Source organism: Schistocerca americana, chromosome 4 (assembly GCF_021461395.2).
Source record: "Schistocerca americana isolate TAMUIC-IGC-003095 chromosome 4, iqSchAmer2.1, whole genome shotgun sequence".
Classification (NCBI taxonomy): domain Eukaryota; kingdom Metazoa; phylum Arthropoda; class Insecta; order Orthoptera; family Acrididae; genus Schistocerca; species Schistocerca americana.
Window position 1 is genome coordinate 192,960,932 of NC_060122.1, and position 14,974 is coordinate 192,975,905.

Consider the following 14,974-nt stretch of genomic DNA (forward strand, 5'->3'; position numbering starts at 1 on the left):
GGAGACGATCGTAGAGATGCTGGATGTAGTCCTGTGGAACGGCTTGCCATGCCATTTCCACCTGGCGCCTCAGTTGGACCAGCGTTCGTGCTGGACATGCAGACCGCGTGAGACGACGCTTCATCCAGTCCCAAACATGCTCAATGGGGACAGATCCGGAGATCTTGCTGGCCAGGGTAGTTGACTTACACCTTCTAGAGCACGTTGGGTGGTACGGGATACATGCGGACGTGCATTGTCCTGTTGGAACAGCAAGTTCCCTTGCCGGTCTAGGAATGGTAGAACGATGGGTTCGATGACGGTTTGGATGTACCGTGCACTATTCAGTGTCCCCTCGACGATCACCAGTGGTGTACGGCCAGTGTAGGAGATCGCTCCCCACACCATGATGCCGGGTGTTGGCCCTGTGTGCCTCGGTCGTATGCAGTCCTGATTGTCGCGCTCACCTCCACGGCGCCAAACACGCATACGACCATCATTGGCACCAAGGCAGAAGCGACTCTCATCGCTGAAGACGACACGTCTCCATTCGTCCCTCCATTCACGCCTGTCGCGACACCACTGGAGGCGGGCTGCACGATGTTGGGGCGTGAGCGGAAGACGGCCTAACGGTGTGCGGGACCGTAGCCCAGCTTCATGGAGACGGTTGCGAATGGTCCTCGCCGATACCCCAGGAGCAACAGTGTCCCTAATTTGCTGGGAAGTGGCGGTGCGGTCCCCTACGGCACTGCGTAGGATCCTACGGTCTTGGCGTGCATCCGTGCGTCGCTGCGGTCCGGTCCCAGGTCGACGGGCACGTGCACCTTCCGCCGACCACTGGCGACAACATCGAAGTTTTGTGGAGACCTCACGCCCCACGTGTTGAGCAATTCGGCGGTACGTCCACCCGGCCTCCCGCATGCCCACTATACGCCCTCGCTCAAAGTCCGTCAACTGCACATACGGTTCACGTCCACGCAGTCGCGGCATGCTACCAGTGTTAAAGACTGCGATGGAGCTCCGTATGCCACGGCAAACTGGCTGACACTGACGGCGGCGGTGCACAAATGCTGCGCAGCTAGCGCCATTCGACGGCCAACACCGCGGTTCCTGGTGTGTCCGCTGTGCCGTGCGTGTGATCATTGCTTGTACAGCCCTCTCGCAGTGTCCGGAGCAAGTATGGTGGGTCTGACACACCGGTGTCAATGTGTTCTTTTTTCCATTTCCAGGAGTATATATATATATATATATATATATATATATATATATATATATATATATATATATTGAGAGGCCAGTGTCAAAATACCCAGACTCGTGGAGTCGACAAGTGGTTCGTGAACTTACACCACTTATTGCCCGAACTGCCCGTTTCTGAGCCAAAAATATACTTCTAGAAAGGGAAGAGGTACCCCAAAATATAACACCATATGACATAAACGAATTAAAATAAGCAAAGTAGACTAATTTTCGTGTCGAAGTATCACCCACTTCTGATACCGTTCGATTAGTAAAAATGGCAGCATTAAGTCTTTGAACAAGGTCCTGAAAGTTGGCTTTCCATGACAGTTTACGATCTATCTGAACACCTAGAAATTTGAACTGTTCAGTTTCACTTATGTCCACTCTGCCAAATTAAACGTCAGGTTTCGCTGAGTTGTATGTTAGAAACTGTAAACAACTGAGTCTTATTGTGATTTAGCGTTAGTTTAGTTTTTACAAGCCGTGAACTTATGTAATGAACTGCACTATTTGAAACCGAGCCAACGTTGCACACAACATCCTTTACTACCAAACTAGTGTCATCACCAAATAGAAATATTTTAGAGTTGCCCATAAAACTAGGGGGCATATCATTTATGTAGATAAGGAACGTGAGTGGCCCCAACACTGATCCATGGGACACCCCTCCCCCCCCCCCCCCCCCCCACTTGACCATACCCCACTTAAATCCCACATCACAGGCATTCTCAACATTGTCGATGGTGACAATTTGCTGTCTGCTGCTGAAGTAAGAGGTGAACTAGGTGTGAGTTGTCTCCATATTCCGTAAAGGTCCCACTTCTGAAGCAATATTTTGTGATCAACACAGTCAAACGCCTTAGGTAAATGAAAAAATATTCCTATCGTTCGAAACATTTTGTTTAACCTTGTGACCACAGACGAATGTTGGAACCACCACTGGTACCCAGATACCTCACATCTGCCATAGCTGTTGAGATGCCTTGCCACTGCATACACGTGTGTCAAGGCTGTTCAAATGTCTAACATTCAGCACAACTAAACGTAATAGCAGACAACAAGCTCTACCATAAATTATACTTACTCATTAACACCTTATAATGAATTCAACTTTGATAATATTGTGGTTATCAGTTAAAATCCACTGCGAGAAAGAAAATACTTCCCTGTGTTGTGAAATAGTAACCAGATGTTCCCTGTCTCGCACAGTCTTTTACCAAAGACCCTGTATTTTAGGTTCATTCGGTTCCGTATTATATATTCTGTAACTATGCGTCCAATAAGTGATAATAGTGTACCGAAAACACTAACAACGTCCAATAAGTGATAATAGTGTACCGAAAACACTAACATTGTCCTACATGAGCAAACTGCATATCGATCGGAGATCTGTAGCTATACTTCCAATAAGCGACAACAATTAACCGAAGACAATAACGTTATCTTACATGAGCGAGATGATTTCACCATCTGTCCATTAGCAGAGTAGCAAAAGACTGCAACTTAACAGATGCGACTGCCGTCCTCCCTTTGGACGTAGAACGCGCCGTTAATGGGGGTTGGGATGCGGGACTTCTTCACACCTGAAATAGTAGAATTAATACCTAATTTCATTGGAAATAGGAAAATGCAAGTACGAGTTGATGATCAAAAGTCATCTTACTTCACACCCAAGTGAGAGTTCCTCAGGGTGCCATCATCTCTCCTACGATATACACTGATGACTTAAGGGGTGGAAGACGTAGTTCTGTACCCTGATGACATCACTTATTGGTGTCATGAATCCAGCTGTAATGCAATCAGTAAACATGTTAACAACTACACCAGCAAACTTGAAGCGTGCTCACTAAATGGAGAATCCAGGCGAACCCAACGAAAAGTTAACCTACTCTATTCAGATTGAGGCGTAAAAATCTTACAAATCACCAACAAGACCCGCGCAGCCACAACATTCGACTTTGGGAACAAGAAACTAGCGCACAGCCAAAAGGCAAATATCTCGGAATCAATCTGGATGAACTCTTAAACCGGCAGAAAAGCACGTCTGAAAAGATTAAACAAGCTGAAAGTCGACTTAACCTAGTACGTCTCAAGGAACTCCGAAATCGTGGAGTATAAAAACCAACTGTCCTTCTAACGTACAAAATTTTTGGCCGACCCACTCTCGAATATGGATCTCAAGTATGAATTATGTCATCTAACCACAAGAAAAAAAACTTACTGCTGACCGAAGGATGTTTCGAGCAGCTGGAGATCTCAACTATGACTTTCCAACTAATTCCCTTCACGAAAACCAAGACGTTTTCTCATCTTCTACAAAATTAGTAAAAATATCTCAACATGAACAAAATTCCAATATCACATTTTCAAGACCTCTAAGATAATATGAAGATATATCAGCCACAACATCCGTCAACAAATCCCATCTGTAGTTTTTTTGACCGAGAGGCTTTTCCCTCATCCTTAAGGCGAATGCCGGGATTTGAAATGAGGAAAACTTAAACAAGATTTTCCGCTCACCTATCCATTTGCAAGCAATTATAAATCCTATAAAATTAATTACATAAGCTCCCAATTACCTAAATAAATGGTGTCACAACAGATCAAAGTACAACTACGGGCTGCAGAGGGCTATGTTCTCCTACAGCCCATCCTCCAATTCAGAGGTGAAAAAAAAAATTACAAAATATATCCACTCAGCAGAGATACACGGTAGTTTCAATTTGGGCTAGGACAAAGTTCTTGTCGAAGGACGTCGTACAAAAAATAAATTAAAATGGTTCCAGTCACCCGGTTCCGACCACTGTTTTCGGAAGGATTCTCTTGGTTGTAAGCACATGCCGTAACTGATTATCCCATCACATTTCTTTCCAGTTGGGATCTTCATCTGCCCGACCATCAGCCTCCCAGATATTTCGTTGAATAGAATCGCAACTCCCCAACCGCCGAACTTCGAAAATCCCGCTACATGCGAGGAATGGAGAAAGAAAAGTCTAAACAAAAATTGTCTTAAAAATTATTAGAACAGCACTGCGCAAGCTGAATGGTCCACTTTGTATTAATAGTTGCGCGCAGAAGAAAACTATGAGAAATAATGTCATTGAAGATACTATCTTCACAGACCTGGCAGTTGAAGAAGAAGGAGGAGGAGGAGGAGAAGGAGATTAGTGTTTAACGTCCCTTCGACAACGAGGTCATTAGAAACGGAGCGCAAGCTCGGATTAGGGAAGGATGGAGATTGAAAGGGGTCGTGCCCTTTCGAGGGAACCATTCCGGCATTTGCCTTAAGCGAAGATGGCCGGACGCGGGTTTGAGCTGTCGTCGTCCTTACGGTGACGCCAGTGTGCTGATCACTGCTCTACCACGCTCGGTAGCAGCTGAAAAGGTCTGTCGCCACATCGTTTATTAGTGGTAATGAAACAGTCCCTACCGCCCTATAGCGGGAGTTCCAGCTTCCATGGTAGGCGGTATGTGGTTGGGTGCTAAACAAATTTTCACTGGGTTTTAAAATTTTGACCTAAGGTATTTGGTAAGTAATATTATATCTTATAATTTTCTGTAAATCTGATTAACAAATATGATAACGTAAAGTTGCTTCAGGAAGTTATAAATCAGCTGTACTGTGGAGCTCGTGGGCGGTCAGGAAATTTTACTGCTACCACAGATACAAAAATTGGCCGCAAATGGAAAAGCTTGATTACTCCTGTCATATGCCAATCATTCCAACGATTGCACTCATTCAGTTTAACCGAATCGAGACTTCGTTTGCAGTAACAATGATGAAGGCTCAGTATCGGACATTCAAATACGTTGGAACTGATTTACGATCAGAGTGGTTTTACCATAGTCAGTTATACGTGGCCTTTCACTGTTAGTTTTAAAAACCAGTTCACACTCGTACCGTTCTTTTTAGGACTCTTAAAAACCAAAGAAAAATACTAAGGAGTGTTTTCAATTTATACACACATCAAAAAAAGTTTGCATCACCTCGGTTCCGAGAGTTCCGGAACATGTACAGAAAATTGGAATAGAAATCAACATAAACATCATTTCTACCCTTTTTATTGCTCATGAAAACCACACATTGCATGCTGTAGTAACATACAGGGAGACCTTCAGAAGTGGTGGTCCAGATAGCTGTATACACTGGTACATCTAATGCCTAGTAGCACGTCCTCTTGCATTGATGCATGCCTGTATTTGTCGTGGCATAGTACCCACAAGTTCATCAAGGCACTGTTGGTCCAGACTGTTCCATTCCTCAACGGCGACTCGGCGTAGATCCTCAGAATGGTTGGTGGGCCATATCGTCCATAAACAGCCCTTTTCGATCTATGCCATGCATGTTCGAGAGGATTCATGTCTGGAGAACATGCTGGCCACTCTAGTCGAGCAATATCGTTATCCTGAGGGAAGCCATTCACAAGATGTTCACGATGGGGACGCTAATTGTCGTCCATGAAGACGAATGCCTCGCCAATATCATGCCGATATAGTTGCACTATCAGTCGTTGGATGGCATTCACCTATCGTACAGCCGTTACGGCGCCTTCCATGACCACCAACGGCGTACGTCGGCCCCACATAATGCCACACCAAATCATCAGGGAACCTCCACCATGCTGCACTCGCTGGACAGTGTGTCTAAGGCGTTCAGCCTGATTGGGTAGCCTCCAAATACGTCTCAAACGATTGTTTGGTTGAAGGCACATGCGACACTCGTTGGTGAAGAGAACTTGATGCCAGTTCTGAGCGGTCCATTCGGCATGTTATTAGGCCCATCGGTAACGCGCTACATGCTGTCGTGGTTGTAAAGATAGACCTCGCCATGGACGTCGGGAGTGAAGTTGCACATCATACAGCCTACTGCGCACAGTTTAAGTAGTAACACGACGTCCTGTGGTTGCACGAAAACCATTATTCAACATGGTGACGTTGCTGTCAGGGTTCCTAGGGGCACAGAGTAACAACGGGGACGCGATCGACCCGCGGTATTGACTGTCTAGGCATGATTAAACTACAGACAACACGAGCTGCGTACCTTCTCGCTGGTGGAATGACTGGAACTGATCGGCTGTCGGATCCCCTCCGTCTAAGGCGCTGCTCATGCATGGTTGTTTACATGTTTGGGCGGGTTTAGAAACATCTCTGAACAGTCAAAGGGATTGTGTCTATGATACAATATCCACAGTCAACGTCTGTCTTCAGGATTTCTGGGTCCTGAGGAGATGCAAAACATTTTTAGATCTGTATTTTATATGATTTACTACACTTTCGAGTTCCATACCTTCAAAGTGGACTATTGCGCAAGGTGGAGCCGCACCTTGCACAGTTCCTATGAATAGCCCACATCAGGACTCTTATCCTATTCCCACACTTACTTAATAATTCCAAACAGTAACCGAGTTCGCTAGTGCATTACAGCAATATACACTAAGGTGACAAAAGTCATGGGATACCTCCTAATACGGTGCCTGACCTCTTTTACCTGGCATAGAGCAGCAACTAGATGCGGCATGGATTCAACAATTCGTTGGAAGTCTCCTGCAGAAATATTGAGCCATGCTGCCTCTATAGACGTCCATAATTGCGGAAGTGTTGCTGGTGCAGAGTTTTTTACACGAATTGATCTTTCAATTACAAGCCATAAAAGTCGATGGGATTCACGTTCATCGGGTGGCCACATCACTCGCACGAATTATCCAGAATGTTTATCAAACAAATCGCTAGCTACTGTGGCCTGGTGACATGATGCATTGTCATCCATAAACATTCTATCGTTGTTTGGGAACATGAAGTCCATGAATGGTTGCAGATGGTCTCCAAGTAGCCGAACATTGCACTTTCCAGTACATGATCGGTTCAGTTAGACCAAAGGACCCAGCCCGCACCATTATAGAGCCACCACCAGATTGCACAGTGCCTTGTTGAAAACCTAGTTCCATGGCATCGTGGGTGAGCCGTGCACGGCTCGCGCTTATCCCATGTATTGTTTGTCATATTCTATTACGGTACTGCCACCTCGTTTCTTATTCCATTTACTGGCGTTACTAACTTCCTGCGTTACTTGCCCGTGAGCACCAGCAGCATCGCGTATCGATAAGTGCACTGTCGTACCATCTCTGGAGCGACCAATACTATTTCTGGTTCGTCATATGTCTGGCAGTCAGTTGGAGGCGGACCAGCAGTGCAGACGGGACGCAGCAGCAGTGAAGTCGGGGGACGGAGCGCCAGTGAGGCGCCGACAGCCCAGTGCACGCCGAGCGCTGGCAACATACATGAACTGTCCGACGGAGGGAGGTTAGAGCGGGACGACCGTTGGTTGGTGGTTCTGTTGGTCGTCTCATCGTCCGATGTATATTTGCTCCTTTCACCGTTTCCGGGTCTGGGCAGTTGGTCGGTTGGCGTGGTGCAGCGAGGATGTTTCCGTGACGCGTGACTGGCCGGGACCTGGCGGCGTCCACGCGCGGTCGGAGTGTGAGGGGCTGTTTCCATTGCTACGAGGTCCGTGGCTCACCGATACCGGATACGAAAGGTAAGTTATCCTATCGCTTGGTCCGTTGACTGTCTGTCCGTTGGGTTCTAGTCGGATCGTCAATAGTTGGCCCGACTGCCTGTCTCATCTAAGCGACCGTTAGTGTTTCAATTACAGGCCGACCCTCGAACATCTGGGGGCCATTAGGTGAACTGCCTAATTTTTTAAATTTGTTCTTGTTGCTTGTACGTTTATGGCTTCTAGACGATTTTTTTTTTAAATTACAGTTGTTTTGCTCTTAAGGCCTTCAGTCTAGTTTAAAGTACTGTTTCACGTAAACCCTTTGGCATTTTAAAAATTTTAATGTTGTTGAATTCTTTAAGTTTTGGACCTTCAGCCGATTTTGAGTTTGAGTTGTTTGCTCTAAAGCCTTCAGCGTAAATTAAACAACGGTTTCACATACGGCCTTGGGTATTAAAAAAAAGATCAATGTTATGGAGTTTAAAGTGTTATGCCTTCACCCGATTTGAATTTAACCTAACTATAGAACTGTCTTGCCTTTTAAATTTCTGATTATGTTTGCGTTTTAAGTTATTGGCCTTCAGCTGTTTTTAAATTAAAGTGGCTTTCAGCTGGTAATTAAGTCCCAAAGATTAAAGTTGGGTGTTTAAATTTTTCTTGCGATCTTGTAATGTTTGATCAAATAATAAAGTTGTATGTTCGAACGTAACTTGCAGCCCCTTATTTTCGCCCCTTTATACAATTTATACTATCTGTCCTGTCCTGCGGGATTAGGAGGGCGAATCAGTGGGGTGTGGGCCACACTCGAACCCTACGACCAGCTCTTACCAACTGAAATCGGGGCGGATCCGACCAGGCCACAGTTTTACAGTCGTCTAGGGTCTAACCGATGTTGTTACAACCCAAGAGATGCCCTGCAGGTGACGCCGTGCTGTTAGTAAAGGCACTCACGTCGGTCGTCTGCTGCCATAGCCCACTATTGCCAAATTTTGCCGCAGTGTCTTAACGGATATGTTCGTCCTACGTCCCACACTGATCTCTGCGGGCATTTCACGCGCCATTGCTTGTCTGTTAGCACTGACAAGTGTACGCAAACGCCGCTGCTCGTGGTCGTTAAATGAAGGCCGTCGGCCACTCCGCCGTCCGTGGTGAGAGGTAACCCGTGAAGTTTGATATTCTCGGTACACTGTTGACTTTCGGAATACTGAATTCCCTAACGATTACCTAGATGGAATGTCCCCCAGATCTAGCAACAACTACCATCCCGCGTTCTTCAAAATGTTCAAATGTGTGTGAAATCTTATGGGACTTAACTGCTAAGGTCATCATCCCTAAGCTTACACACTACTCAACCCAAAGTATCCTAAGGAAAGATACACACACCCATGCCCGAGGGAGGACTCGAACCTCCGCCGGGACCAGCCGCACAGTACATGGCCGCAGCACCCTAGACCGCTCGGCTCATCCCGCGCGGCTCCCGAGGTTCTAAGTCCATTAAATCCTGTAGTGTGGCCACAATTACGTCGGAAGTCTTTTCACATCGATCACCTTGAGTGCAAATGACAGCTGCGCCAATGTATTGCCCAGACCTAGTGTACGATACTACTACTATCCAACGGGTATCTCAGTCTAATCTAATGATTGAAGATTTACGTTTTATTTGGTCGCGAGTCACCGGTGAAAGTCCCACCAATTTTTTTTTTTTTTTTTTTTTTTTTAAACCGACTAGCCTCTAAGTCCGGATTATCCACACATTAGGTCTGGTAACACTAGTGTGGGCTGCCAGTGCGAGTACCTGCTGGGACGATGTGGAAGACGCAGGGCTGCTTCTGGCGGCCGGCGGCGTTGGTGGCCCAGCAGAAGGCTGAGCCGTAGTCAGTGTCGGTGACGGGGGCGTAGGTGAGCTGCGAGGAGCGGCCCGAGGAGGTGAACCTGCTGGCCGGGACGTCGACGGTCTCGGCGCTGCCGTTGAACGCCCAGCGGAAGCCGTCCGGCGCCGGCGGAGGGAAGGCGTCCACTTCGCACAGCACGCGCGCCTCCTCGTGGCGCGCCACGGCGTACAGGCTGCGCTGGCCGGGCCGGCACACGGGCGCGACTGCGGCAGCCACCAAGCACCAGCCGTGTAACACCTGCTACACCGTCTCTAAAGGCTAACACAGCACTACAGAATTACGCTTTACAGTTTCTTCCTCAGTTATTATATATGTATCTAACGTTTCTTTTATTCGCCTGGTTCAGAAATGCTAAACCGTCGACACACGAGACTAGGCACTTAACGTTGACGTCTACCCGGTCATTGAAACTCAAGCAAGACAGCCATCGGAACAGGTGACGAGCTGGGTAACGTGATTTCCACTCTCAGCGCTCTCCAGCAGCCGTTGTCAGCTCTGAACTAATGTGACAGAAGACATGGGATACTTACCAATGTCGTGTCGGACCTCCTTTTGCCCTACTTAGAGCAGAAACTCGACGTGGCATGGACTCAACAAGTGAAATGATAATTAAACCGAAACCCTTAGCTGCTGACAGGTGCTCTTGATATATATCAATGGAGACAGGTGAAAATGTGTGCCCCAACCGGGACTTGAACCCGTGGTCTCCTGCTTACATGCCAGACGCTCTATCCATCTGAGCCACCGAAGGCACAGAGGATAGAGCGACTGCAGGGACTTATCCCTTGCACGCTTCCCGTGAGACAAACATTCCAAACTGTCCACAATCTACATTCTTAGTGTTCCTAATAGATGTTTGCCCATTCACTCATTACTCGTACGGGACTCGTCAGCTTAGTCTGGCGTGACTAATGAGTGAATGGGCAAACATCTATTAGGAACATTACGAATGTAGGTTGTGGACAGTTGGGAATGTTTGTCTGACAGGAAGTGCGCAAGGGATAAGTTCCTGCAGTCGCACTATCCTCTATGCCCTCGGTGGCTCATCGTGTACGGTCAGAGGGTTAGCTGCCCTCTGTAATAAAAAAAACTGAGTTAATCGATCAACAGCGAACTTAAACGGATGTCTTACGACGTCCGCCCCGAGCAGATACAACGAACGAAAGCGCACAAAATGATGTATATATAAAAAAAGATGGATAGTGCGTTTGCCATGTAAGCAGGCACACATTTTCACCTGTCCACGTTGATATATATCAACAACGCCTGTCGGCAGCTAATGGCTCTGAACACTATGCGACTTAACTTCTGAGGTCATCAGTCGCCTAGAATTTAGAACTAATTAAACCTAACTAACCTAAGGACATCACACACATCCATGCCCGAGGCAGGATTCGAACCTGCGACCGCAGCGGTCACGCGGTTCCAGACTGAAGCGCCTTTAACCGCACGACCACACCGGCCGGCCTCGGCAGCTAAGGATTTCGGTTTAATTATAACTTCACTCTAGAGAAGCTGCACGGTCATCAATGGTATCTGTTCTTTCGGGAACAGATACCGTCTTCGTAGACTTAACAAGTCGTCGGAAGTCCCTTGCAGAATTACTGAGCAATGCTGCCTCCATAGCCGCCCACAGTTACGGAACTGTTGCCGGTGCCGGATTTTTCACTCGAATTGACCACGCGATTACGTCCCACAAATGTTCGGTGTGATTTACATCGGTTGATCTGGGTGACCAAATCATTTACTCTAACTGTCCTGAATGTTCTTCACACCAGTCGTGGACAACTGTGGCCCTGTGTCATGGCATATCGTTGTTTGGGAACGTGAAGTTCATGAATGGCTACAGATGGTTTCCAAATAGCCAGATATATCCATTTCCTGTCAACGGTCTGTGCAGTTGGACTAGAGGCCCCAGTCCATTACAAGTAAACACAGTTCACACCACTATGGAGCCACCACAATCTTGCACTGTGCCTTGTTGCCAAATGGGCCCGTGGCTTCGTGGGACCTGCACCACATTCGAACCCTACCATCAGGTCTTATCAACTGAAATCGAGATTCATCTGACATCTACATCTACATACATACTCCGCAATCCACCATACGGTGCGTGGCGGAGGGTACCTCGTACCACAACTAGAATCTTCTCTCCCTGTTCCACTCCCAAACAGATCGAGGGAAAAATGACTGCCTATATGCCTCTGTACGAGCCCTAATCTCTCTTATCTTTGTGGTCTTTCCGCGAAATGTAAGTTGTCGGCAGGAAAATTGTACTGCAGTCAGCCTCAAATGCTGGTTCTCTAAATTTCCTCAGTAGCGATTCACGAAAAGAACACCTCCTTTCCTCTAGAGACTCCCACCCGAGTTCCTGAAGAATTTCCGTAACACTCGCGTAATGATCAAACCTACCAGTAACAAATCTAGCAGCCCGCCTCTGAATTGCTTCTATGTCCTCCCTCAATCCGACCTGATAGGGATCCCAAACGCTCGAGCAGTACTAAAGAATAGGTCGTGTTAGTGTTTTATAAGAGCGGTCTCCTTTACAGATGAATCACATCTTCCCAAAATTCTACCAATGAACCGAAGACGACTATCCGCCTTCCCCGCAACTGCCACTACATGCTTGTCCCAGTTCATATCGCTCTGCAATGTTACGCCTAAATATTTGATCGACGTGAATTTGTTAAGCGCTACACTACTAATGGAGTATTCAAACACTACAGGATTGTTTTTCCTTTTAATCTGCATTAATTTAAATTTATCTATATTTAGAGTCATCTGACCTCCTTTACACCAATCACAAATCCTGTCCAAGTCATCTTGTATCCTCCTACAGTCACTCAACGACGACACCTTCCCGTACACCACAGCATCATCAGCAAACAGCCGCACATTGCTATACACCCTGTCCAAAAGATCATTTATCTAGATAGAAAACAACAGCGGACTTACCAAACTTCCCTGGGGCACTCCAGATGATACCCTCACCTGCGATGAACACTCACCATCGAGGACAACGTACTGGGTTCTATTACTTAAGAAGTCTTCGAGCCACTCACATACTTGGGAACCAATCGCATATGCTCGTACCTTAGTTAGGAGTCTGCAGTGGGGCACCGAGTCAAACGCTTTCAGGAAGTCAAGGAATATGGCATCCGTCTGATACCCTTCATCCATGGTTCGTAAGATATCATGTGAAAAAAGGGCGAGTTGCGTTTCGCAGGAGCGATGCTTTCTAAAGCCGTGCTGATGCATGGACAGCAACTTCTGTCTGAAGGAAATTCATTATATTCGAACTGAGAATATGTTCGAGAATCCTGCAACAAACCGATGTTAAGGATATTGGTCCGTAATTTTGAGGATCCGTCCTTCTACCCTTCTTCTACACAGGCGTCACCTGCACTTTTTTCCAGTCGCCCGGTGCTTTACGTTGGGCAAGAGATTCGCGATAAACGCAAGCTAAGTAAGGGGCCAATGCTGTAGAGTACTCTCTGTAAAACCGAATTGGAATCCCATCAGGACCTAGCGATTTATTTATTTTCAACCCATTCAGCTGCTTCACAACCCCAGGGATGTCTAGCACTATGTCCTCCATATGGGAATCTGTACGAGACTCAAACGGCGGTATTTTTGTACGATTCTCCTGCGTGAAAGATTTCTCAAATACTAAATTTAAAATTTCATCTTTCGTTTTGGTGTCTTCCGTGGCCAGGCCAATCTGATCAGTGAGTGACTGGATGGAAGTCTTCGACATGTTTACCGATTTTACGTAAGAGCAGAATTTCCTTGGGTTTTCAGCAAGATTTTTTGCTAAGGTATGACGGTGGTAGTAGTAGAATGCTTCGCGCATCGCTCTTTTTACAGCAGCACGAATCTCTACAAACTTTTGCCTGTCCTCATTCTCCCGATCCTTCTTCTACCGCGAGTGCAACAGCCTTTGCTTCCTGAGCATTCTCCGAATTGCGCTGTTAAATCACGGTGGGTTTTTTCCGTCCGTAACCCACTTTTTCAGCACTTACTTGTCCAATGCGTAATTTACAATGTGTTTAAAATTTGCCCATAATTCTTCCACGTCCCTCGTGCCGGAAGCAAATAAAGTGGATTCATTTACTAAGTGGGATGCTAACAATACGGTTTGCTAGATACATTCACACTCTGCACTGCAATGGACCATAACTGAATATTCTAGCTGAAGACGTAAATTTTAAACATTTGCAAGACTAGTTAACGATTCTTTATCACTAGTGGAGTATTGGTGCAGGCGACACTTCTTACCAGTTGCTACCGGATCCTACACACTTCTGTAAATAACTTCACACAATTTTTCATAGTCTTTAATTCACACACTTATGGTATTACCAGAAGCGTTGCGACTTTCCACGTACCGGATTTCATGTTTCTGTCTATCATTTCCGCAACAGATCCAGACTCCGTCTAACTGGTAACAATCTGGACTGGCAACAAACACCTTTTCTAGCAACAAAGTCTAACAGTGGCGCGCAACATTTAATACCCAAATACTGAGCAAGATGAGATGACAATATCTCACAACCAGCATAAAGGCATGGACTGCAGTGAATACGGTTTAAGGGTGAACTAAGATCCAAGTGACACAGATTAGTTGAATGGAAAACATCAGTTTGGTTGACATCAGAACTGGGGGCGATGCAGTAGTAAAATATTTGTCGTATCTAGGAGGGGAAGTGGCAACAAAACGACTATTCACGTTGGTGTGTAGAATGTATGAGTCTGGCGATATACCATCTGACTTTCGGAAAAGCATCATCCACACAATTCCGAAGACGGCAAGAGCTGACAAGTGCGAGAATTATCGCACAATCAGCTTAACAGCTCATGCATCGAAGCTGCTTACAAGAATAATATACAGAAGAATGGAAAAGAAAATTGAGAATGCGCTAGGTGAAGATCAGTTTGGCTTTAGGAAAAGCTAAGGGACGAGAGAGGCAATTCTGACGTTACGGCTAATAATGGAAGCAACGCTAAAGAAAAATCATGACACTTTCATAGGATTTGTCGACCTGGAAAAAGCGATCGACAATATAAAACGGTGCAAGCTGTTCGAGATTCTGAAAAAAGTAGGGGTAAGCTATAGGGAGAGACGGGTCATACACAATATGTACAACAACCAAGAGGGAATAATAAGAGTGGACGATCAAGAACGAAGTGCTCGTATTAAGAAGGGTGTAAGACAAGGCTGTAGCCTTTCGCCCCTACTCTTCAATCTGCACATCGAGGAAGCAATGATGGAAATAAAAGAAAGGTTCAGGAGTGGAATTAAAATACAAGGTGAAAGGATATCAATGATACGATTTGCTGATGACATTGCTATCCTGAGTGAAAG

General features: G+C 46.2%; 1 protein-coding gene across 1 annotated transcript in view; it reads right to left on the bottom strand.

The window, feature by feature from the left end:
* The window catches only part of LOC124613342 (hemicentin-2-like), a 193,317-nt gene that overhangs the window by 45,442 nt on the left and 132,901 nt on the right, over positions 1–14,974 (bottom strand). The window contains exon 11 of the mRNA XM_047142039.1: positions 9,513–9,812. Within this exon, the coding sequence (XP_046997995.1) occupies positions 9,513–9,812 (300 nt within the window). The remainder of the gene's footprint in view (positions 1–9,512; positions 9,813–14,974) is intronic.